General features: G+C 40.5%; 1 protein-coding gene across 3 annotated transcripts; it reads right to left on the bottom strand.

Annotated features, from left to right (window-relative positions):
- Nucleotides 1–27: 27 nt before the first annotated feature.
- LOC141016183 (oxysterol-binding protein-related protein 1-like) lies at nucleotides 28–22448 on the bottom strand. Of its 3 annotated transcripts, none has more exons than XM_073490414.1 (28): nucleotides 22328–22448; nucleotides 21866–22003; nucleotides 21704–21789; nucleotides 21542–21616; nucleotides 21234–21345; nucleotides 21060–21145; nucleotides 20376–20520; nucleotides 20187–20254; nucleotides 19244–19288; nucleotides 18848–18921; nucleotides 17902–17965; nucleotides 17636–17737; nucleotides 17406–17525; nucleotides 17207–17285; nucleotides 16520–16626; nucleotides 9576–9744; nucleotides 7221–7413; nucleotides 5210–5285; nucleotides 4402–4536; nucleotides 4186–4283; nucleotides 3889–4071; nucleotides 3674–3781; nucleotides 3315–3404; nucleotides 2961–3087; nucleotides 2356–2472; nucleotides 2064–2187; nucleotides 1882–1972; nucleotides 28–1285 (listed from the first exon to the last, which is right to left on the bottom strand). In XM_073490414.1, exons 2-28 carry the CDS (start codon nucleotides 21987–21989, stop codon nucleotides 1183–1185), a joined length of 2901 nt encoding a protein of 966 aa, XP_073346515.1. In that variant the 5' UTR covers nucleotides 21990–22003; nucleotides 22328–22448; the 3' UTR covers nucleotides 28–1182. The 3 variants fall into 3 exon arrangements, with proteins under 3 accessions (XP_073346515.1, XP_073346516.1, XP_073346517.1); XM_073490415.1 differs by lacking the exon at nucleotides 22328–22448 and adding an exon at nucleotides 22174–22247; XM_073490416.1 differs by lacking the exons at nucleotides 9576–9744; nucleotides 16520–16626; nucleotides 17207–17285; ... (11 more) ...; nucleotides 21866–22003; nucleotides 22328–22448 and adding an exon at nucleotides 8882–8898.
- Nucleotides 22449–23976: the final 1528 nt, after the last annotated feature.

Raw genomic sequence — 23976 nt, 5'->3', positions numbered from 1 at the left:
AAGACAGACAATCGCACAAAACCAAAATAGTTCAACTAACATTAAGCTTTTATTTAGCAACAATAGAAATTCTGTTTTGATACCCAAAAGAGTGATAACAGAAAAAAAACTAAAACTTATAGCAGCTATCCACAACATGAGAAAAGGTATATTCAGTGCTTGATTGTGAAGGAGGTAAGGCTTGCATAGTTATAGTGACGCACATGCATTTATTGTGAGGGTTAGATTTCAATTAGATCAACAGCACTAGGAATATAATTATACTTTAACTATGGCAAGACCTTATAAACACACACACACCCACACACACACACATCTATAAGTGCAGAGCCAGTGTCCCTGCTTCAGTAGAGTAAAAAGTGCTACAGTATCTACAGTCAGGTAGACTTATGTGCAACGCTGTTAGTCTTATACACTTCTATACAGTACATAGTTGAGGGCTTAATGATGATTTAAACATTCATTTTGTTGTGAAAACCTAAGTCTTATTTCTGTGGTAGTGTCCATGATTCTTGTCCGATGTGGTAACATTTTACTTGCCATCATCAGCTTTGAAGAGAAATGGCAAGACAGAGATTAACAATCAGCTGCAAGCAAGCAGATTTTGAACACATCCAGTTAAATACTAATTATCTGCAACACTCATTGTACTTAAAGTGAAAACAAAGGCAAGTATTCCCAAACTGTTCTCTTTTTTAATACTCTGCAATGAATTATAGAAAGAATAATAGAATAAGAGTTAAATAAACGTCTAATCAGTATGCTCCAGATGCATCATGCACTCCATTGTAGCTGTTTGCAGTGGCCTCGCTGCACTGAAGCCGATGAGTAAAATGTTTTCATCACCAGCAGGAATTACGGACAAACTACCAGAAACAAAACCAAGGTTGTTGTTGTTTAAACACTCCATCTATCTAACATATATATTTATATAAATATTTCTAAAATACATTCTAGTTTTTCCAATACATGCCTATACCATACTTAAGTGGTCAAGGACCATAATAAATAAGCAAAAGAGAGTTTTTGTGCTTTTTGTTCACACACATCTATTTAAGAATATATGCCTCTGGGTCCGTTCAGTGTTTTAAAGACACCTCAGAACAGCAGATAAAGTCCAAAAGGTGGTAAAAGTAGATATCCGATTGGATGGATCTGTGGATCTGAGTGTATTTCTACTTATTAGTAGATGTCGGGCAGGTGAGTGTAGTTCCTGTCCCAGTAGCCTTTCAAGTAGAGCCAGTCCTGAGCTTTGTTGTGAGGGTTGGGTCCTTGCTGAAACCACCTGCAGAGTTTGAACAACGAGAATAATCATTTAATATGATTACAGATTTACGTAATGTGAATACAGCTTTATTTAATATGATTACAGTTCCATTTCTTATCTTTCTTATCTTGTTTTTCCCTATCTTTTTACTCTTGTTTTCTTATATTTTTTATCTTCTCTATCTCTGCTGGTCTCTGGGAGCTACCAAAAAGAAAGTTGTTGTATGACAACAATGACAAATAAAGTGTCTTATGTCTTATTGGAACCACAGATGAGTCATAACAAGCACAGACAGCATAACACAATTCTTCCTCGTTCAAACAAATTATCCAGTATCAAACATCAGCATAGTCATGACTGCCAGAATCTTGACAAACAGACAGTTGCAGTTGTGCATTTTGTCCTGAGGAGGGCGGTGTAGTGCAGCACTTCACACCAAAGAAAACAACAGCAAAAAAGCAAAGCTCTGAACCAAACCTTGGGCCAAGTGTAGCATTCCTTCTCAAGTATAATAAAGGGGGCGGCATAGTTGGCAAAACGAGACAATAGGGAGGCAATTAGTAAAAACGTATCATTAAGGCAATGGCATTACATCATATTACCCTGTGACTGACCTCGTTTTCCAGTCCTCTGATGATTTGGTGCGGTTTTTCCGGGCCATTCTCTGTTTTTCCTCAAGTCTCTTCTTCTCTGCACTTGCCGAATCTATAAAGCAGAGCATGGATACAGAAAACTTGGATACCACCACAGATGGTATTTAAGCTGGTGTGGCAAAAAACAAGGTCATACGCTGTACCTATATCTCCATTCTCCATGGCGCGAATGTCAGGTCTGAGGCGACTATCTGTTAGAGGAATAACTCCCTCCATGCTCTTCTCCAGCTCATTGAGGTGCATGGCGAATGTGGAGAATGCATAGAACTGCCACACAGAGAAGAAATTACCATAAAATATCAGCTGGCATAGAGGGCACAATGATGACAAATTGACAAAATAATACAAAACACCTCATGTCCAGCTATTATGCCGGATTTTTCTTTATCAGAATTACACATTTTTCTCCCTCCACCCTCTCCTGTCTCCTCGTACCTTGGCTGAGTTGTCTGGTCGAGGCGTTATCTTCCAAACGAGCTCGCTGCCTGGGATGACCTGGACTGTCTCAGCATCAGGCGGAGGCATCTCTTCTGGCTCCTCATCCACACTGCTCTGAGATACACACGACCACACACAAGTGGAACTAGATGGCACTTTGTGCTCAAAGAGCCAAAAACTAAATGGCAAAAACTCAACAGCAATGTCCCTTTTCTAGAAATCATGACCCAGACACAAGAAAATCCACAGACCTTAAATTACACCTGCCAAGCCTATCACTGCCCAGAAGGAAGCAAGCATCTACTCATGAATGGCATTAATGTTTACACCCCACACTGTCACAATAAGAAGCCTCTCATCCATGAGTAGATGCACGCTTTCTTCTGCGTGGTGATACCGAAAGAAACCCAGTTCCTACATGAAACTGCTCACAAAAAGTTGTTGCTATCGGCAAAAATCAGCAACGCACACCAAAACATTCTAGATGTATAAATGCACTACAGGTAATAGAAAAAATATGTATTTTTGGGTGAACTGTCCCTTTAATTTGAACCAAATGGAGACAGAACATACATGATTTTAAAAGCATTAAAACTGAATACCTGTTTATTTCCCTTTTTATCATCTGAATTCTTCCTGTCAGTCTTTTTGTGGGCATCAAAGGAAGCACAGTCTACTGTGTACAAGCATTCAGTCCATTTGCCGTATATTGCACAGAGCTTCTTTTTGCTGCAACCAAAGACACAAATATTAATAAAACAGGTTTAGATACATCATCACTGAGCGTTAGTGCTCCGACAATTGTAATGGGGAAAGCTCCTTTGATAGAAACCGTCTTGTTATGTAACATAAGATAATTAACAATGTAGCAATTATGACAAATGTACATAACTTTCAGGCAATGTTAAACATCCAATTAATAATGAAATCACTGTTAATTAAAAGGAAGAAGATACCTTTTATCTAGAATATATCCCTCCACTTTATGGAGCTCTTTTCCAAAGAGGCCACAGGGCTTGAACGTCATGCTGCATCTCTCTCCGGTCCTACCACAGGATGACAGACTGTTAACGAATTCTCTTTCACTATTCTCCTTCTGCGAGCTGAGGCTTTCAAACATTAATTATCCTGCTCTCCTATTCTAACGGCAACTGTCCCAGTTCTACTCCCATGATCAATAAGCTGAATCTGAAAGTAGAACAACACTGCACTGCGAAGCGCAGAAGGAAAGATATTCATGCACGCGAGTGCACCAGGCAAACACGCATTTCCAGACAAACAGGACAGCACAAAGAAAAGGGAGATTTCTAATTACTTGTGATTGATCACTTCCACGTTGCCGTACTGCTCAATCCAAAGCTGGCCAACAATTATATTGTGGACACAGCAGGTGGGATTTGTCCAGGTGTAGGCTTCATTATATCTGCATAGACAAAAAAGCAAAAGGTACACAAGTAAAATAAGATGATGCAAACCCCAAAGAAGGGATCAAATCAGACTTACAAAGCAGTCTGAAGACATTACACTCACTTGGGCAGCTCCAGTGTGATGAGTCCCTTGGGCTCGGCTTCTATGCTCTTTCCCCAAAACTTGAGTTTGGGGTAGATGGAGCCGTGGAAGACAAAATCGTCCTTGAGGCCTTCAGCTTGAAAGGCACTGACTGGAGGGTGATGGCTTACTTGCTCTGACATCCACCTGAAGCCCAAATCTTCTCTGATGGACAACAGGGACATTATACGTCATTACTAAAAGTGAAATGTTTTGTGTGTAGGTGTGCTCATTGAAGGCATTTGTGCATTTAAGGTACTGATCAGCCCACTGTCTTACCTGATGAGCTCATAGGTTTCTCCAAGTAATGGGTTGAAGGGTTTCCCAGTCCTCTCCCACTGCGATGCTACAGCCGACACAGCAAATGCTGCAACACACTACAGAGCAGCGACTTATGATAACAAAATTACAGTTAACACATTGTATATTTTATAATGATGGAAAATATTGTGTCTCTGTTATTATTTAAGAAAGTAAAGGTGGGCATTGTGCTACCTTCATCCTCTCGACAGAGTCTGTGGTGGCATTGGCCTGGTGGATGAGGTGGGTGTGCTCCATGTATTCAGTTAACCGCTGCAGGAAACTCAGAGGCTCATTAAATATCACAGGCATGGCAATCTTTGACAACTCCTGAAAAAGATGTTTGAGGAGATAAAAGAAACTGTGAAGACACAGAGGCACAGGCAAAGGACTGTGTGCATTTCTACTCTGAGTTTCCATGTAATTAGGTGCAGCTCTAAAATCTAATCTAACTCAACAGAGTTGAATGCCATCTGTCAAACGTCCAAATGTGGAGTAAAAATCAGTTTACTGACACACATATACACAGGTAAAGATAATAATATCAGAAGTGTCAGGTTAAAGTGTTTCTTGGGTGTTTTAGACTTAAATATATTTAGGGCGTAATCGTTCACATCATTAAAAGCTCAATTGAATGTTTTGGTTGTGTTGCAAAAAATGTGCTGAAAACAACAACATGACTGCATTCTTCAACACTCTTCATGCATACCCCATGTGAGTCTGTATATGTATCTAACTGTCCACTGAAGTGCTGATGTATGAATCATTAGCCACATTCAATTGGGGAATAAAACATTAATAGACATTATTAAATGTAATTACATCCAGGCAGGGCGTGAGTGAGGACTGCAGCCCTTAGGACTCAAAGACACTGATACTAATGACTATTATACTCCTAAAGCCACCATAAGTTAAGGATGAAGTACAAAAACTAATTCTTCACAATTACCTACATTTATATCTGAAGTCAGCACAACAAATAAATAAATCTGTCTGTTCTCACCATGCCGATGCATTTTTTCAGGATACTCCAGATGCTGACATCATTCCTGGAGAACATGGGAGTCGGTAGACATGATCTGTGGGACAGCGAGGGAGAAATACCGTCAACTATTTCCATCAGTGCCGTAATATCCATCTACGAGTAAATACAGCAATTTTCTTCGATGAGAATCATTGGATTGTTTATTTTGTGTCAGGTGTGCAATTTATAGCAGGCGGACGCTGAAGCCTGAGGGCGTGTGATCTCATCTCCTCCACACTCAAAATTATTTACTGTTCTAATATGACACTGAGCAAAAATCCAATACCTCATCCAAGTATTGGGTAAACCACACAGTAAAACCAGTATTTTGTCTGCTGCATGCTGAGAAGACAACATAGCTTGAACCACCATTTGGGAACAATGTCATCTGACACCTGTAAGCTAATGAGCTTTCAGCTGCTCTGATCAACCCTCATGCAATACTCATGAAAGGATGTACAACTGCATGTGTATGTTGGTTTTGTGGTTATAAGAGCTCTTAAATTGGTCTTTTTGCATATGAAACCGGGCACATAAACACTCACTTTTACAAGATAATTACATTCACACCAAACTTCCTCTGCCTTTGCTTCATGACTTAATCTGCTCTGTTATGTGACTCAGTTTATCTTCGAGCCTCGCTAACTGTAGTGTGGATTGTTTTACAGGTATGCCGGCTGGAGGCAGATGGTGTCCTTGTTTAAAATTGAGAGCTGAGGCAACAACACAGATAAAAGCCATTACTTCAGCTAAATAAACAAAGAGGAAGGAGGGGGGGGGGGGTTGCTACATCTGTAGGATGAGCAGAGCACTGATGCATGGCAGACTGTACTTCTGGCCTAGTTTGTGTTCCTTCAGCTTCGGCCCCAAAAATGTATTTTTACATGGATTTCTTTTCCCGGATTTTGAAAAACTGAAATATGGTAACAGGGTTTTCTATGTTCTAACGAAACGCTCCTTTCTACTAAACTTGTACGTCTAGAGATCTTTGGTCATTGGAACACAAAAATGATGATCCTCATGATTTGTCATTCTCACATTTCAGGCTTTCTAAAAAAAATAAATGGAAATCAGATAGGATTTTCCATACACGTGAACATGCTTTGCATGTATTTCTTGAAGCAAATACTGTCTATGGTTGAGCTCTTCAAAACATGCATAGAATAAAACATGGCACTGTTGTACACTTGTGTCAACAACAAGTTATTTTGTGGTTAGGTGTCATCATAGAAAGGTAAACATTGAGAGAAATGTTCAACAACTAGACTTAGGCCTGTCTGCGGGCAACCAGGGACAGACTTTGAATGACAGGAGTAATTCCAAATAAACAGACACCTCATAAATCTTTAATGCACAAAACACACACGCACACACACACACACACACAGAACTAGCCGGCCAGTCAGTCCTCTTTCCTCCAACTCCTACTCTGAGCCAGCACATGCTAAATTATTCATGGATCACTTGTTGGATTAAGGAAGAGAGGACAAGCCAGAATCAGCATCCGCGGAAATGAAAGAGATTGTCAAATCTTCACAAAACCCCCACCAATACCACCACCGAGCACCGAGTGCTACTTGTTCACTTGGAGAGTTGGATCTAACAGGAAAAACAAAACAGGCTATTCTCTGTGGATTGGGTGCTCAAACAAAAACCCCTGACGACAAAAACAGACCGGAGTGGAAAGGTGGTATCTCATTACACAGACTCTGCCATTCACTGACCTATCGTCTTGCTGATTGAGGTCTGCAACCTGTCATCAACCACACATGCTAAAAAGTCACATGTATGATTTTTCAGTTGCTCAGCAATGTAAAATTATATTCTAATAGTTGTGATAATCATCTTAAAACAAAGCTTTGCATATAACAAACAGTGAACAGGTTGTCTGGAGAGCACTCAGCATGGCCGACATTACATTTCCACTCGGCTCTTTCCCTTCATTTAAGCCAGTAAACAAGCATGACATCATAACTGGAGCGTGTCCCACCTGTGCTTCTTGACTCCATTGTACTGGGCTGGTTGGTTGCCATGGTCACCCTCCCCTGACATTCCGGTAGGCCCCCTGAGTGCGCTGGGATGGCGGAGGCTGCTGAGAAGGGGGGTGTCTCTCCCCTCGTCCTCTTCACAGGAGTAGCTGGCCACAGACAGGAAGCCGCTCACAGAGAGCTCAGACTCCGACTCTGTGGGATGACGACAGGGGGCAGACGCCAGGTCATGCCAAGTGTGCCAGGTCAAGAACACTCACACATACATACATACATACATTACATTCATACATACATACAGGTTTGAGTAGCCTGGCTCAGAAAAGCTGCAGCTTGAACAGTACACTGTCCGCAAATAAAGCACTTGAGTGCTTGAGTTCCTCTCTATTCTCCCCCTCCCTGCTGCCAGCCAAACCCCACCTGAGGATTGTGTTCCAATGAGAGGCCACACAGAGGCTTCATTTCCTACAACATTGTTTGCTCTGTGCTCGCTGAATGCTACTCCTCCCACTATCCAGCCCTGTCTTTGACGGTATAAGTATTGTCACATACACAAATAAAGGGGGGAATAGTCTAGTGTTTGTATATGCTGGTCTGAGTGCTTATAATGTATGCACATGTATACAGAAATAAAAAATTCAGACAGCTGCATGGCTCTACCCTATGTACTGTGTTCGAGATACAACACAGCTTCATAAAGATCCTCTCTACAAACAGAAACACGTGACTGGGTTTTACACACTCAGCTCAGTGTGTAATTCTATGTTTGGAGTCTACGGGCAGTGTGTGTCTGGCTAGTAGATAACTCAGAGCTATCTATGAATAATGCAATAATTCCAGAGAAAGATCGGTCCACAGTGGGTGGCTGTGGCTCAGGATGCAGAGCGGGTCATCCAATGATCACAGGGTTGGAGGTTCAATCCCCGACCTCCTGCTGTCTACATGTCCAATTGTCCTTGGGCAAGACACTGAACCCTAAATTGCTACAGTTGGTCAGGCCAGCACCCTGCGTGGTATCTCACTGCCATCGGTGAGTGACTGTGTGGGTGAATGAGCAGCAAAGTCATTATAAAGTGCTTTGCATGAATGTGCTATATAAATATTTACAAAACATTTTGCAGAAGGAAGTGTACTACACACTATAAACAATACTGTACATAGTAAACGTACAGTGCTGTAAAAACTGTCAAATAAGGGTATGGTTTAATGGCAGTGAGGCTGCAGATTGCAACTAACTGAATACCCTTCACCTCACCCTCCCCTACGATGAACATTAAAAACACAAAAAACACTTAAGGCACACATTGGACCTTTAACTAATGACTGTACTTGAACAACTACAGCAGTAAGAGTGTCAGGCTAATCACCATCTCATTACCCTTGAGGATAAGAGAGGAGGACAGTGGCAATGATGTCTGGGCAATCTCAGAGACAGACAGAGTGCCAATGGACGTGGCATCCTGTACAACCACACAAACACACACACAGTAAAGCTATGCTTATTATTACTCTGTAAGTAAAGTGAGAAATGTATGTAATGACAATTCTCGAAGTTATGTTTACATTCAGGCCTGACAAAATTGTTGTTGTGCCCATTTGTTTAAAATTTAGTTTTGTTTACATCCATATTTGCAAGCTACCAAGCATTTTTCTTCTTCCCTACCTTTTTTTGCACATTGCTGGGCTTCTTTGTGCTTTGCTGCAACAAATCAATTCAGCAAGAATATGTTAGAGTTATGTTAGGGAAGAAAAAATGCTGTTATGGATATATCACCTGTTCAATATCTAAGATTTTAGTTTAACAATAAACTTTATTGTCCAAAATGACATCAAAGCACTGAAACAGTAAACCTATTGGGAATTTAGTAATTATAAATTAGCCCAAGCATCTTTTTTTTCTGCATTATAGTTGGTAACAAAAAGTCTTCATGTCATTGCATGTCAGACAATATATATGCGAATACCGATATACTTGCGATAGGCTCCAGACTGTCTGTCGTCTGCATGTACGCACGCGCACATCACGGTATGAGCAAAATGGGACCTACATGTAGAAGTATTCCTTGAGACAACAAAATCTCTACACTATACCTTAAAGGAAAACTTTGCAGTGGGAGAAACAAGCACTACTCTGTGAACAAGGCATTTAGCTCAGCATGTGAAACATTAGTAGAAGAAGTAAGAGGCAGAAAATTACTTGAGAATAAAATGCTTCAGATGCTGCTTCAGACTTAATTTGTCCAATTTATGATCTGGCACGGACACTGTATGAAGCACTGTAATGATGGTCTGATCACCCCAGTAAGATAAAGACTTCTTGATTACTTCACTGACTGTCCACCTCAGAGGCTGCTGACCTGACACAGCGTCATAGAAGTCATCTCCAGTGAGGGTAGTGAGACTAGACGACCTCGTTCTCTTACACAGGGACTGCTGGAGTTCGTGGTGCTCGGTTGCCAATGTCTGCAGAGCCTCTGTCAGAGCTTTGTTCTTCTCCTCCTCCTGCTCCAACTTCAGACTCCACCCCTGCAAACACAGGACCACCAGTCAGATAAAACAGAGAGACAAGATCAGTAAATGAAGCGGATAAGCTAATTTATTTTTGACCCTACATGCATACAGCGTAGACAGTATTGCTGGAAAATTAGTGACTGACTGATGGTTTGATTGATATGAAAGTATTGATCTGCTGCTGTCACTACCACATTGTGTGCGTCTTTGTGGTTCTGATGGCAGGTCATTGTTCTAACCCTGCCTACAGATCTGGTTTCCTCCTGTCGGAACCAAATACCCCAGTCTCCGAGAGCTCTGTAGCCCAGGATTGAGTGTCCCTTCAGAGCAACCTGAGCTAGGCCACTGTGGGACAGACCAGATCAGTGTTTCCTATTGTCAAACGCTACTGTTTATGCGTCCTTTACTATCTAAACCGAAGACGGGCAACGTAACACAAATCCACAGATGCTACCAAAAACGATTTAGAATAAGATAATAGCTATAACAACAACATTTTCAAAATGATATCTATGAAGTCAGTCCAATATCTAAGTTTTAAAAACAGAGCAAAAAAGCATCTACAAAGCAAAGAAAAGGCACTGATCATAAAAATGGAGCATAGCCTCCACGGTTTAGAGAAACTACCAGAGTCACCTTGAGGAAGGCAGCCAGCGTGAGAGAAACAGGAGCTTGTAAATAACACTGTACAGTAAATCTGAGACTGCAAAGCAAGGCCTATGTCTTCTATTAAAGACGAAAAGTTCATCCTCATCTCTTATAATGCCTGAAGAATTATGTGCTGTGTGCACAGCTGCGCATAAAGAAACACCTGCCATCGCATCTGCTGTGTGCTCTAAGCAGATTATACAACCCTGATTTAAAACAGAATGTGATAATTTGCTAAACCTTTTTGACATATACTCAGTCTAACGGTACAAAAACAATATATTTAATATTTTACCTCATCAAATTCACTGATTTTTCAGTAAATATATACTGATTCTGAGTTTGATTCCAGCAAACAAATTGGGACAGGGGCAACAAAAGACTGGGAGAGTTGTTTAATGCTTAAAAAACACCTGTTTGGAATATTCCACAGGTAAACAGGCTAATCGGAGGCTGATTGGTAATGGTTGATAGTATCATGATTGGGGCATCCTTGAAAGGCTCAGCGAGAATGGGCCGAGTTTCACCACTTTGTGAATCACATGATTATATAAAGGATATTACCACATGGGTTCACAAACTGTTGTCCTGTAAACACAATTCATTTGCAAATGATTGCATTCCATTTTCATTTACCTTTCGCACATCACCCCAACTGTTTTGCAATCTGGATTATATATAAGGAGTTTGATTTAGCAATGGCACAGCTGGTAGAGCTCTACTACTGTTGATCTGATTGATTGAAGTTGGTGTGTGATGGACAGTTACAGAGAGATGGTTCATCCAATCACCTTCCAAGTATTTTTTGAGAGCGCCTACCCTTTACCAAATAGTTTTTTGTGGCTCTTTCCATGATGGAACATAAACTGCTTCAGATTCCAACCACACATGATGGATGAGGCAGTGAAAATATTGAGACACATAATAACATATTTGCAGTTTTGTTTTTCCGGATCAGCAAACTTCAAAGGCTGTCAATACAGCCATTTTTTTTAAAGAATATTGATTGATTCCAATCCATTAACATCTGATCGGCACACCTCTAATACCAGCTGAAGGTTTATTGTGTGAATTAAATGATTTAAATACATAATGTATAATGTGATTTCTATTGTGCCCAAGGGTTGACTCAGCAAACCTTCATTATACATACAGTACAGAAAGGTGAGGATGACTCGTGCTATATGCAGATCCTAACTCTGCAGAGAGAAATGAAACGCCTTTCATCAGAACATTTCAAGCTACATTAACTTTATCCCAGCTGATGCATTCATGACCTTGCCACATATCACCATTTTTCTACAAAAACACACGTCTGATGTAACCAGAAAACCACAATCACACTAAGGCTATCCATGATCACTTTACATAGACCTCTGTACACTTGAAATAAGACAATGTACTGTACACACCGGGGAACTGTGACAGAAGCCAATAAACAGCTTCGTTCACACAAGGTTTGACAGCTGTCTAGCACCTACAGTCAAGGATGAACTTCACACTTGCTCTTGGTGTCATCACACTTGGGATACTGTATTTTCCTCTTTGTTATGCGTAAATATATAAATACAGTATCACTCAAGATGTGCAGGTTCTGTGCAGAAAAAGTCACGTTTCTGAGAAAATGAATTAGCAGGTTAATGCTAAGGAAAACACAACTAAGACTGCATCTAGTGGTTTGAAATTATTTGTTATCCTATTGTTTTAAAATCTGTTACTAACTGCCAATGTGGCAAAATAGGACTTCTGACACGTTTCCAATTAACAACAGCAAAACACACAGAGACTGGCAAATGAGAACCACTTGACATATCTTGTGTGTGTCCAAAAAAAAGGGGGATCATCCTTGCAAGCCTCTTTTTAAATGTATGGTGTGAAGTAAATGAGCTCGCTGTGTCTGTCCCAGGCACTTGGCTTAAGAGCCCATCCAGGGACAGAACACTTTGTTGTGTAACTATCCCAGCTCTTTTGCTCTCACTGCATCCTCTCGTCTGAGCACAAACAGCGCTATTTTAAGCCCTGCTGAGGCTGTGTGCGATTGCTGTTGCTGAAGCCTGGGAGGGAAGCTTCTCCTTGGCCAACACCCCATAGGGTAGAGCTTTCACTTTGTTCCAAATGTTGTTTTCTCTGCTGAAGGGGAAACTAATCTCGGAGGTAAATTTATTATAGCTCTTTACAGCACTCTGTAACTGTAACAAACTGTATCAAACTGTACATGACTCTATGATGGCTGGGAGCTAAAAAATGATTCCATTCGAGCGTGACGTGAGAACCGGTGCAGCAAAGAGACCCAGAAACCAATTACACAGAAATACTCGCAGGTACCTCTCTATCCATACACGCCTAGCTGAAAGGTCAGAATTCAAAGAGATAAGGTTGACACTCTCTCCTCTTATACATATCTCCCGATAAAGAAGGAAGTCAGTGCAGGGAGTTAAGCACATTTAGCTGTGCCCAGTGAAGTCTCTCCTGGGTGTGAGATGACAGTCAGTCGGTCAGTTACCCATGTGGTGACGTTTCAGATAAAAGGTCAAACGGTACTTTGTGTTCCCTCAATTCCCCAAGGGTTTGAAGGACAGCCTGCTTTCCGATACCATTTTAATGCCAAAATTGGGAAGTAGATGCAGGTTTTTTGAAAAACAGGTAAAACAGACGATTGAATACTTTCCCACTGCCATGAGACCAGTTTGTCTTTCTGTTTGTTTTTTCTTTTTTTGCCTGGTGTGTCATCATCATGGGAACAGTAGAACAGGTGACAATGCTACAGTGGCCACTTTTTTTAATATATATTTTACTTCAGTCTCTCTTTCAACTATAAATGCAGACTGAATTATGTTTAAGTGCTACTTGGATGCTGACAGATGGAAAAGTTCTCTATGTGCCAACGTCCTAACAATTTGTAGCAATTTACATGTATAAAGCATTTTTTTATTGGACATATGTGAGTGGATTGTAACGTGACGTGAAAAATTAGCCTATTGATGATTTGTTAAAGTTGTTTAAACGTCTAATTTGTAAGAAAGTTGATTTTTGAGCCTCATTCCCAACTCTTTTAATATTTATGCTTTGAGTTTCCAAACTAGTCAAATACTGACGCTTTGGGATTGTAGGTCAGGTCAGCCGCCATCCCAAAGTGTCAGTATTTGACAGCTAAGCAAAGTTGGACTGTGGACTTCTTTGTAAAGGACTTGGATCTGATTTTCCGCGACAGTCCAAAGGGTGACATTATGCAGGCTCGAGTGCCGCTTCTCAGTGCCTCTCTCCGCTCCACTAACAAAGAGCACCAGTAACTGACATTAGTTTAGAAATGGAGTCCGCTATTGTAAACTGAGGACTGGCTTCCAGCACAACACAGAAGCTCCACAGAGGCCCTTTGACTTTAAAGTGCTTCATAGCGTTGCGCAGGAAAAGGAGCGATAATTAGCGTGTCCATCCGGGTGTCATGTTTCCATCATAACTGATCGGAGCTTGAGCCAATAAATACTTTAGTTATCTGACCTGAGAACGGATGCTGATTTGTCTTTTTCCCCTAAAGACAAAAGCCAGATGTTAGTAGTGTTAGAAGTTTTTTCGTCCAGTGTGAATGGGGTGTTACAGACAAAAAGATCAGAGAAAAAATAAAAAAGGCTACCATGCTGCCATTCTCTTGCCTTCAGAGCAATACAAACTGACAGATATGCTTATCTGCGTGTCACCACTTAATGGTTTCATGCTATAAGCCTCCATTTGTTTTCTTGACAGGTGTGGAAGCCTGCTACCTAGGTTTGGCTTATAAATCTGTGTGCGTTACTGTCACAACCCCCAAGAGACTTTCTGTGCAGGACTGTCTATCCGCAGCTCAGTCTTCATGACAACGTTTTAGTCAAGAAGCAAAGTTAGCAGCACAAATGTCTCCACTTTGGATGCTGTGTGTAGTCACAAACCAGTCACACTGTGCCCTGCATGTACTGTATAAATGTGGCACTCTCATTAGCATACTTTAGTTCTGCAGCAGATGCTGAAATGGGTCACAACACTCTTGCTGAAGGGTAACACTGTAACCGCTACCAGACTATTTCACATCCGCCCGTATTTCAAATCAAAATTACAACCGCACGTGACTACTGTATTTTATGTACTGCAGGAGACAAATATGTACGTGGCAGCAAATAGAGACATCTGTGGTGGGACAATGGGTGTATGGGATTAGAGTTAATACTGCCTAATACAGCCAATCTCAGCAGTGTAGGAAATATAATCCAGTTAGAACACGTAGTAGCGCCAGATCAGCATGAGACCCATGCATGTTATGCATGTTTCAACATGCTTGTTAAGCCATTTTCTTCCTTTAATACCATCTGGTTGTTAGAGATGTATTCAGTGTCCATTGTTATGACGATTTAAATGCTTTCTACACGGCTATGAATGTTCTACGCCTCCCTGTTCTAACAATGCTGGGTTATTTCTTGTGACAGGACAGCAGCTGGGGCCAGTTCACATTAACATGCTGCATTTGGCCATTGTTGTGCAAAATTATATCCAGCTGACTTGCAAAGAAGAGTTTACTCTACTGATGCGGAATTAATTCAGTTACCTTCACCTTGTTATACAAAACCACACACGTGGAGACAAAAGAGTCCTCAGTGGTGTCTCGCTCTCTCTCTCTATATATTCTTAATTTCTGCTTTGCTGATGGTTTTTACAATATGAGAGCTGCAGTACAGACCATAATATAACCAGCAATTAGTAGAGAGTCTCAGCATCTCAGTGTGCTATTGTGCTGAGTCAATTTCAAATAAATTGGTAGTGAGACAAAGAAGTGTGAGACCAATTTATCATCTCTTAGGTCTTAATTGTGTGAATCACAAAAGTACCAATGCACAAAAATGTTTAAACACACAATATTTACATATCACCATATCAAATAATCCACAATGCAATTTAATCCATCCTTCATTGTGCTCTTACTTTGACTGAATTCATTACATTATAAATTGATCTCGTTAAAAAAAGATGCACTGAGCAGTGTAGTGTTCAGCATCACTTCAAACATGCTCACTTTCACATGCTAAATTCAGTTCATTAAGTCCTAGGAATGATCTCCGCATATTGATGAACAGCTTTCGCCTATGCCAATGCTTCAGACCAGATTTAATATCTAAAACATACTAAAAAGATGATACTAAATCTCATCAGTGCCAAACTTCAAAACACGTTACAGTAAGTCATCAGGGAACAGCACAGTTCCAACACAGTCAGGTCATATAGCAGATTATAAAAAACGATGAGATACAAGACACAAGTGTTGGTTTGTACCTGAGCAGATATCGGATGAGAGTGTCGTCTCTGTCTCCTCTTCCCTCTGTGTTCGGATGCTCTGGCATGTGGAAGTGTGCCTGCGAGCGTGTGTTTTCACTGTGTGAGGGCGAATGCATGTATCTCCAGCTGAGCCTGTGAATATGCACGCGCTTCAGTTGCCTCGCTCAATGCACAGGCTTTCCCTAGAGCGGGAGTGTGTGGATCCAAGTCCAAGGGTGTCTGTGTGTGTGTGTGTGTGTATGTATGTCTACACTGATCCGCAAGCTGAGTGCAGACCTAAGCATAAAAGCGGATCTTGCCTGTGTCCTTCCTACAGACGTGCCAGTGATTACCACATAGTTCAATTGCTCCCGCAAGGGCAGGGCACAGCCATTGGGACAGGTGGACAGGGACGCTTGCATGCACAAACTTCAAACCTGATTGGTATGAGTGGGGCTAACGTAAAGAGGAGGAGCTTGAGGATTTGGTAATCATTCAAGATAATTTAGACAGCCAATAGGAGCGCAGCACATGGGTGAGGGTATGGGTGTCAATGAGATGAAGATTCATACATGCTCAGTGGGCTGCAGCTAATTGAAAAAAGAAAAAATAGTGTCTGTGTCCTGCATCACACTGCCAACACTGTTTCACAACCAAAACAAACATTATACAGTTTATTAGATACATTTTTGTAAAGTTTTAATGGCCCTGGTTGCATTTAATTATGTGTGAGGAATGGTATGGTGATGGATAAAAAAAAGCCCACAGTCCAAAGTCAACTGTGTTGTTTGGTGTTTGTTAGTTTGCCAAACCTTGTGCAAATGCTCATACAGGCTAAATTAAGACGATGAAGATGCTTTCCTACCTCCTCCTGTTTTGACAGCAGTTCAAGGCACAGATGGAGAGCAGCACAGGTTTCACTGGAGAGCTCACTGGTCTCTTTGGCTTTCAGTAACAGAGGGCCAGCCAACGCTTTGGAAAAAATAATAAAACAAATATATATTTTTAGTGCAGATGCATAAATGTGGCTGCAACTAGCAGTTATTTTTAACACCGATTAATCTGTTGACTATTATTAATCATTCAGTCAACAAAATGTCAGAAAATAAACATGCGAGTGAACGTATGCTCAACCCAGTTTCCCAGAACCCATGTTGAGGTATTCAGATTTGTGGTTTTGTCTGACCAACAATCCACAACCTAAAGATTTGCAATGTACTGAAATGAAACAGAGAAAAGCAGAACATTCTCACCTTTAAAAAAGCCAAGAACAGACACTTTTGTGACCAAGTCTCCTACTTACATTAACTCATTTAAAGGTGATGTTTTCCATTCTAATCAACCCCTCATATTTATCTTGGGACAACTGGAGGAGTACTGTCCCCTGGTACCACATGGTCAGGGCATTTAACCTAATTTTCTGTGCATTAACTAAATATTAAATTTATAACTATTTTCAGCACCAGTATAAAACTAGCAAAAGTCAAAACAACAACAAAAGAAAGACACAGGATTAGCTAAATAGATATGTGACCAATTCCAGGACTCCTACCACAATTCTCCTCATTCTTCACCATCGATAGAAATATTGACACTTCACTCTCCAATCTCTGGTGGAGAGTGTTGGCTGCCTGCAAGAGCACAGGACAAAATAGACACTTAACCATCAGACCCCTCCTCCCTCAACAGCACTTCTTCTCTACATTCACCTAATAATACACATTATCAAAAAGGTCTGCAGTTAATTTCACCTGAAGGGCGTGTGACAGATTCCTCACTGCCGTGTCACCATCTGCATCATCGATTATCTTTTCTTGTGTGCAGTGGCGAGTGCTATAGGATGAATGTGCCTCAAAAGCATCCAACCATCTCTAAGGGGACAAATATCATTAAGATTTACAATGCTGCTGAAAGCACACTTAAGCAAATTAATCAGGCGGTGGGGAAATAGCAACAGCATAGAAGGTGAATCTCATCTCACTTTTCTTGTTGCCACTGAATCTGTCTTTGAGGGCACCTTAAAATAATGAACAGTGTCATCAAAGCACCTGAGCATGAAGAAGCAATGATCCCATGGTTTGACCTAGAATGACAAAATGAAATTACACTCAGTCATGCTTACTGCACTTGATGTCAAACATCATCATGTACAAGTACAATGTGACTGAAACTGAAACATTTAAGGACTGAGCATCCTTGTGTAATCACAAAGGTTAATTACATGAGCCTCTACCGTGTACTACCAACCATGCAGTAGGCTTGTGTAAGAGACTTGCAGCCCTGTTTTCTGACACCAGTCAGTGCATCCGCCCTAGAAAAAGGAACAGATGAGAGAGCACACAGGCAAAGGCATTGTGACATGGCATCAGACTCCACACACGCACTGTTTAAAATAAAACACAGAAGTAATCCACTTACAGTTCAGATGTAGTAACTGTTTAAACTTCCAGTATTTGCTGCAGGCGCTGAGTAAGTGCACTGAGGAACTGATTTCATTTCAACCACAGCAGGTAACAAGGCATTACCTGATTACATGTGGCTTTTTACACTCAACAGATCAAGGATGATGAGCAGCAAGAGTGAAAAAAATCTACCATGCAAACACCAGCATACAAACAGAGTTTAAATAAACTACGCATGCACAATATAGAACCAATCACAATGTTTGTTTACATTAACTTTCGGGTAGAAAACTCCTGCATCTCGTTAGCTTTCGTATAGAGCTTACATAAAATAAAATTGTATTTTTTCTTGATGTTATTGCAAAGTGTCTCATTCATCTAAAATGTCTGATCCTTTCATAGCTCATCAATAACAACACTAACATCACTAACGTTACGTTCTTAAAAACTAAATTACCTGTTTGGCTAAAGACAAAAGAAAACAAAAGCTTGAGTTTACCCAAAGCTCGCAGTCCAGTTAGATGTCGCTTTTTGAGATTTTGTTGATTAAAAACTCGAGCAAACCAACACAATACATAAAATAAGCAATGTCAGATAGTCGTACCACAGTGTTTAACTACCTGACATACTGTTAAACTTACAGCTACAGCTGAAAATGACTACAGAAATATATGATTGTAGATTTCACATATCTACGCAATGCAAATCACCATTTGTTTACCCAGAAGTGACTGTGATTGGGTCTATACTTTTTAGCTTAAGAAAACTGCATACATATAAAGTTATCTCACTGTCTGTGGTACCAGGAGAGAGTTCCATCCTCAATTACCACCCAGTGGGATCTCCATCCGAGAAAGCGTGAACTCTGCCAGAAAAACATGAAATCAACAACAGATAAACTACGTAGCGAATTGAAATCACAGAAATTCATAAATATATCCTATGTAGATGGAGAGAACAAAATACAATTGTACAACTCACAGATAATGCTTAAAGAAATAAAATACAAAAACAATGAATAATAAGGATTAAATGGTTTGAAGAAACTTTTTCTATGTAATAATGATGATACTGTGTGTTGAGAAAGGGAAGAAAAGGCAACTCTATATCATGCAGTGTGGAGTCTGAACAAAAACACTTTCCAACATATTAAGTGTAGAAAAGAATACACTTCAACATCTGGGTACCTTCCAAAGAGGGCCTTCAATCTTCTGCACCCCACTGCTCGCATCCTTTGTGGGAATAAATAATAATTCTCAGGCTTGTGTACAGACAGAATCTGATCGACAGCTTTAAAGGGTTTTGGTGAGAGCGGAAACCTGAAGCTCAGATTGGTATTTCAGTAAAAACCTGCCTAATTTCAGAGGTAAATAATATATTTTTTAATTTACTTAACAGCTTAGTGCCTGGCCTTTTTTTATTTATTTCCACCATGACTATGCAATACTCTGCTCTGAAGCTGTGCCAGACTAATCAGACATCCAAGCAAGAGCATGGACTGCTGACTTGCATTGCTTTTTCTCCACAGTCCCCAGACCTAAAGTGAAAATGTATAGAAATGTATGAAAAGAGCACCTGCAGAAAGATTTTTGGCACCTGTATCAAGGGTATGTGCAGGACAGCAAAGTCAACTTCTTTAAAAGAGAAAATGCAAACATCTCATCTGTGATTAATGGTGCTAGACACACCAAATATTGACTTAAAATATAAAAGATGTTATTCGCTCATGGTGTGTCAGAAATAGGAATCTCCTGGCGAACAGGAATGAATTCAGTACATTGCTCAGAAGTCTGTTCGATTTGATTTTTCCTGGCTAGATTCTGCTGGTGGTTGGTGATGCCAGAGGATCATCCTTTCATTCCTTCCAACCATGAATCAAATACCAAATTTAACATTAACATGTGGTGTAGAGCTGTTGGACTCAACAGCAACAGACTGACTGAATGACACTGACTCAGGATACATGCATTCCATTTTTTTACATAACATGCAAAGAGGTAGACACGTGCTACTGTACCCTTATTAATGTACCTTACCGTTTCTTCTTCTAGCAAAAGGAAAACTTCATAGTCAACAGGGCGATTAACTAAGTTGATTTACTAGGATGATTAACTACCTTTCTGCCCTTACCTTGACTTGATAGGCTGCTAGAATCAGTCTCAGTTCGTCATTGCGGGTCAGGTCTAATGCGGTCTGGTCTGCAATACAAGGCATGTAATAAATAAAAATGTATATTTTCTGAGAGGAAATTGTGTTGGACTGTTCTAATAATACATTAGTCAGAATAACAAGAGATGATGCTGAAAGTAAGTGATATACCATTGCTGTTTTTAATACTGGGGCTGGCTCCACACTTGAGCAGCTTTATTATGCACTGCTTCTGCCCTCTGTAGGCTGCACAGTGTAATGGCGTATTTCCCACCGAGTCCCTGCAGTGAATATCTGGAGCCTCTTTTTCACTGAGCTAAAGATCAGAAGACAAACATCTTAATGAAGCAGAAGACAGTGACATTTACCTCATTTACACATATAACTGCAACAGAAATGTAGCTATATCTAAATATCTACAGTATCAACCAACACAGTACACAGAAAAAAGGTCAATTATAATCCTGAATCAGTAGTGACAATGTTTTTCTTATTTGTGGCTGTCTGTGATTCCGGTGATTATTAAATCTTCTCGTTTTGTAGACATTCAACTTTTTATTCTATTTACGTTTCTCCATATACAGTATCTGTGGGTATTTTAACTTTGCGCTGCTGTTACGCTGGAATTTACCATCTGCCGAATCAATAAAGGATTATATCTTATCTCATTCACACTTTTTACCTCAGCTGCTGAAACATGTTGGGTTTTTGCGACTAGAATCTGTACAAATATAGATGTAATCCTGCCGTTTGTGCTTTCAAACAACCTCAGACAGCAGAGCCCATGAAAGGCAAAGATGCTGTCAAAGTGTTATATATATTCTGCAAAAGTTCTTAGAAAGCTTGGACGCTGACCATCTTTGACAGTGCGGAGATGTCCCCCTCTCTGGCTGCTTCCAGAAGCTTCTCCTCCCGCCGCCTTATCTCTCTTCTCTCTGCAGCTGCACAAACCAAATACTGTTTGAGAACAATGGACACTGATCTTCAGTAATGAGCTGAAAGGAAAAAAAAACTCCAATCATTTCATACCCTCCAGCATTGTAATGATTTCATCATCTTCTGTGACGTCTTTAGGGATTTGAGCTGTTCCATTGATTATGCTGGAACAGGCATCATACCGCAGCAGCAACAGAACAATTTCCTTAAGGGTCCAAAGTTAAGAAAAAGGAAAGAGGACAGCGTCGCTTGTCATCACTCAAAAACTTCAAGATGGGGAAAGGAAGTCTGTGACAGTAATTCCAACTGACACGAGGGCGGCCAAGAGGAAGGGACATCAATGCAAACAGGATCTCTCATTACGATGTACAAGCCGACTCTGTTTTTTTTTGTAGTCTTACCTTTCTCCCAGTGTAGGCTGCTTTGTGTAGAGGTGTGTCACCCATGCTGTTCTGCAGATTTGCATCAGCACCTGCCTGCAAATGTGTCCCATTGAGTAACTTTCACCGGCTTCACAAATATGCACTGTGACATAATAAACAAAGTATATAATGAGCTCTTACCTTGAGCAATTCCTCCACAACATCCCTGTGTCCAAAGTAACAGGCCAGATGCAGGGGTGTCCATCCTGAACTGGGTTTGGACCTGGCTACAGTGGCAGACAGCAACGTGAACACTCCTATGCGAGCTAACAGAAGCCATGCTAGCATCATCTATTGACTTACATCTGCAGTTGACATTCAGAGAGCTGCTCTGGTCGACCCTCGACTGGAGGAGGCTCTGAACATGAGAAAAACTGCCTCCTTTGGCGTAGAAAAGAAGCTGGTCCTCTAGTGTGTCCTCCTCCATCACCACTTCACTTCCTTTGGCACAATGTTAAGGGTTAAAACCCGGTCCGACATTTTGCGTAGAGGAATGCTAATTGTTAGACAGTTAAGGCGAATATGGCAAGTTAAGACTTTAAAGTGGGAAAAAGTAAAGTTTAGAAACTCTGACTTGTCTACATGGCATGTTAGTCGGTTATTTAGCAAACCTGTTTACTTTCTTTTACCGTCAGTATGGAGGGGAACACCAGCACAACGTTTCGACCGAATAAGGGGCTTATTTACTTGTATACAAGCTAACTAGCTATGTTAATTAGCTTGTTTGCTAACGTTAACAGAGTGAGACAACAACTTCAGACTTACAGAGCTACAGGTAAGGACTTTCAACTCCTACTTCACCCAACTTTCACAGACCTCCGTCTGCTTTAGTTAGAGTCGAGAGACACACTTCACGGCCGAAGTGTGATCATGTGCAGCTGACAGCTGTTGGTGTCCATCATGTGACCAGGCAGCTAACAGGTGAATGCAGGGACGGAGCTAGCTACAGGATTTCCTTCCCACCCCTCAAAATACTCCTGTGCCCCCCCCCCAATCCACAAACAAACAAGCAATAAATAAACAAATACTACATAACAACAAGCAAAAAAAATAATACAAGATACTTTTTTTACCCTCTTCCAGTGGACCTCATGGGAACTTATTTCAGAAAAAATACGTATGGTAGTGAACTACATCTCGCTCAACAGACGTCACCAACACCAACATGGCCGCCAAACTCGGCATAGAAAAGGTACTGAAAAAAGATGAAAGTCAGAATAAAACAACTGCAGGACCGGCTCTACAATGTTTAATTTACGGGTTTATTGCGAGCGTTCAACGAGACGACGTCACCAACGCGACTGTTTTAACAGAATTGTACTTCAAACTTTGACTTTCTTGACTCGGAAAAATGATCTTTTAAATTGACAAACATCATAATTCAGGGCACAATTCAAACAGGATAAAAAAAAATCTTATTATATTATACAGGTCAGTTGTCCCAGCCCTAAGCAATCAAAATAATCTGCTGGAGGGGCCTTTGGAGAACATCTTGTCCCGGGCATGAGCAGGACTATCGGCAGCCCTGTTATGTGAAAAAAAGAGTTAGTCAGTTTAGTAAGCTATCTAATAAACGGGATTGGCTCTAAAAGGTTTTCTGTTATGGTTTTTAGTGAGCCTTAAATGAGATTACATCAGTTAAGCGACTTTTGGGTCTGTAGTCTTTGTAATAACCTACTTTCACAGTCTTATACTAGATTAGTTTTATGACAAACTGCAACTATGAGTTAACAAAATATCATTAAAAATGGACAAACATCATATATGTAATTCATGGCAAAATTCAAACTCGATCATAATAGTATTTGTCTCTCTACATTGATTACTGTTTCTGAAATAAGGTCCCATGGTGGTCGACCAGAAGGGGCATGACTTCACCTCTCTATGTAATAGAATTTTTTCCTCTTCCAGATATTATTCTGTTCGTATCTCTGTGATCAAAGACTTGAAAAAGCTTAAATGTTTCATTCTTGTAACCTTGGATTTGATCATACTGATCAAACAGACTACAGGCAATGAGACTGTTTGTTTTTCTTCTTCTTTGTATTCAGCAGCATATTTATCCATATTTTAAACAAAAATACAAAACCCTGTCTTGGACTACTGTTACCGACTGAGTAGGTTCACTTTTTATTTTGTTTAAAAATATTATTTTCATTCTGGGCCACATTTTACCTACAGACATTAAATCCTCTCATGGCATGTCATTATATATACGACACAATATTTAGTTGGTCTTGAATTTATTGTGTTAATGAATTTAATTACACACCAGAGCCCAGTTCTTTTTATGTACACTAGATGGAAGTATTTGCTGCAGCAGGTGATGTCTGCACAACTTAGAGCTGTTTTTATTTTTGCAGCTTCTGACAGAGAGACAGTGACAAAGTTCGGACAAGACTCACAGAAACCTG

The sequence above is a fragment of the Pagrus major genome, chromosome 21, assembly GCF_040436345.1.
Source record: "Pagrus major chromosome 21, Pma_NU_1.0".
In the NCBI taxonomy this organism is placed as follows: Eukaryota; Metazoa; Chordata; class Actinopteri; order Spariformes; family Sparidae; genus Pagrus; species Pagrus major.
Note: the sequence above shows the minus strand (reverse complement) of the source record. Positions and strands in the feature narration are given on the sequence as shown.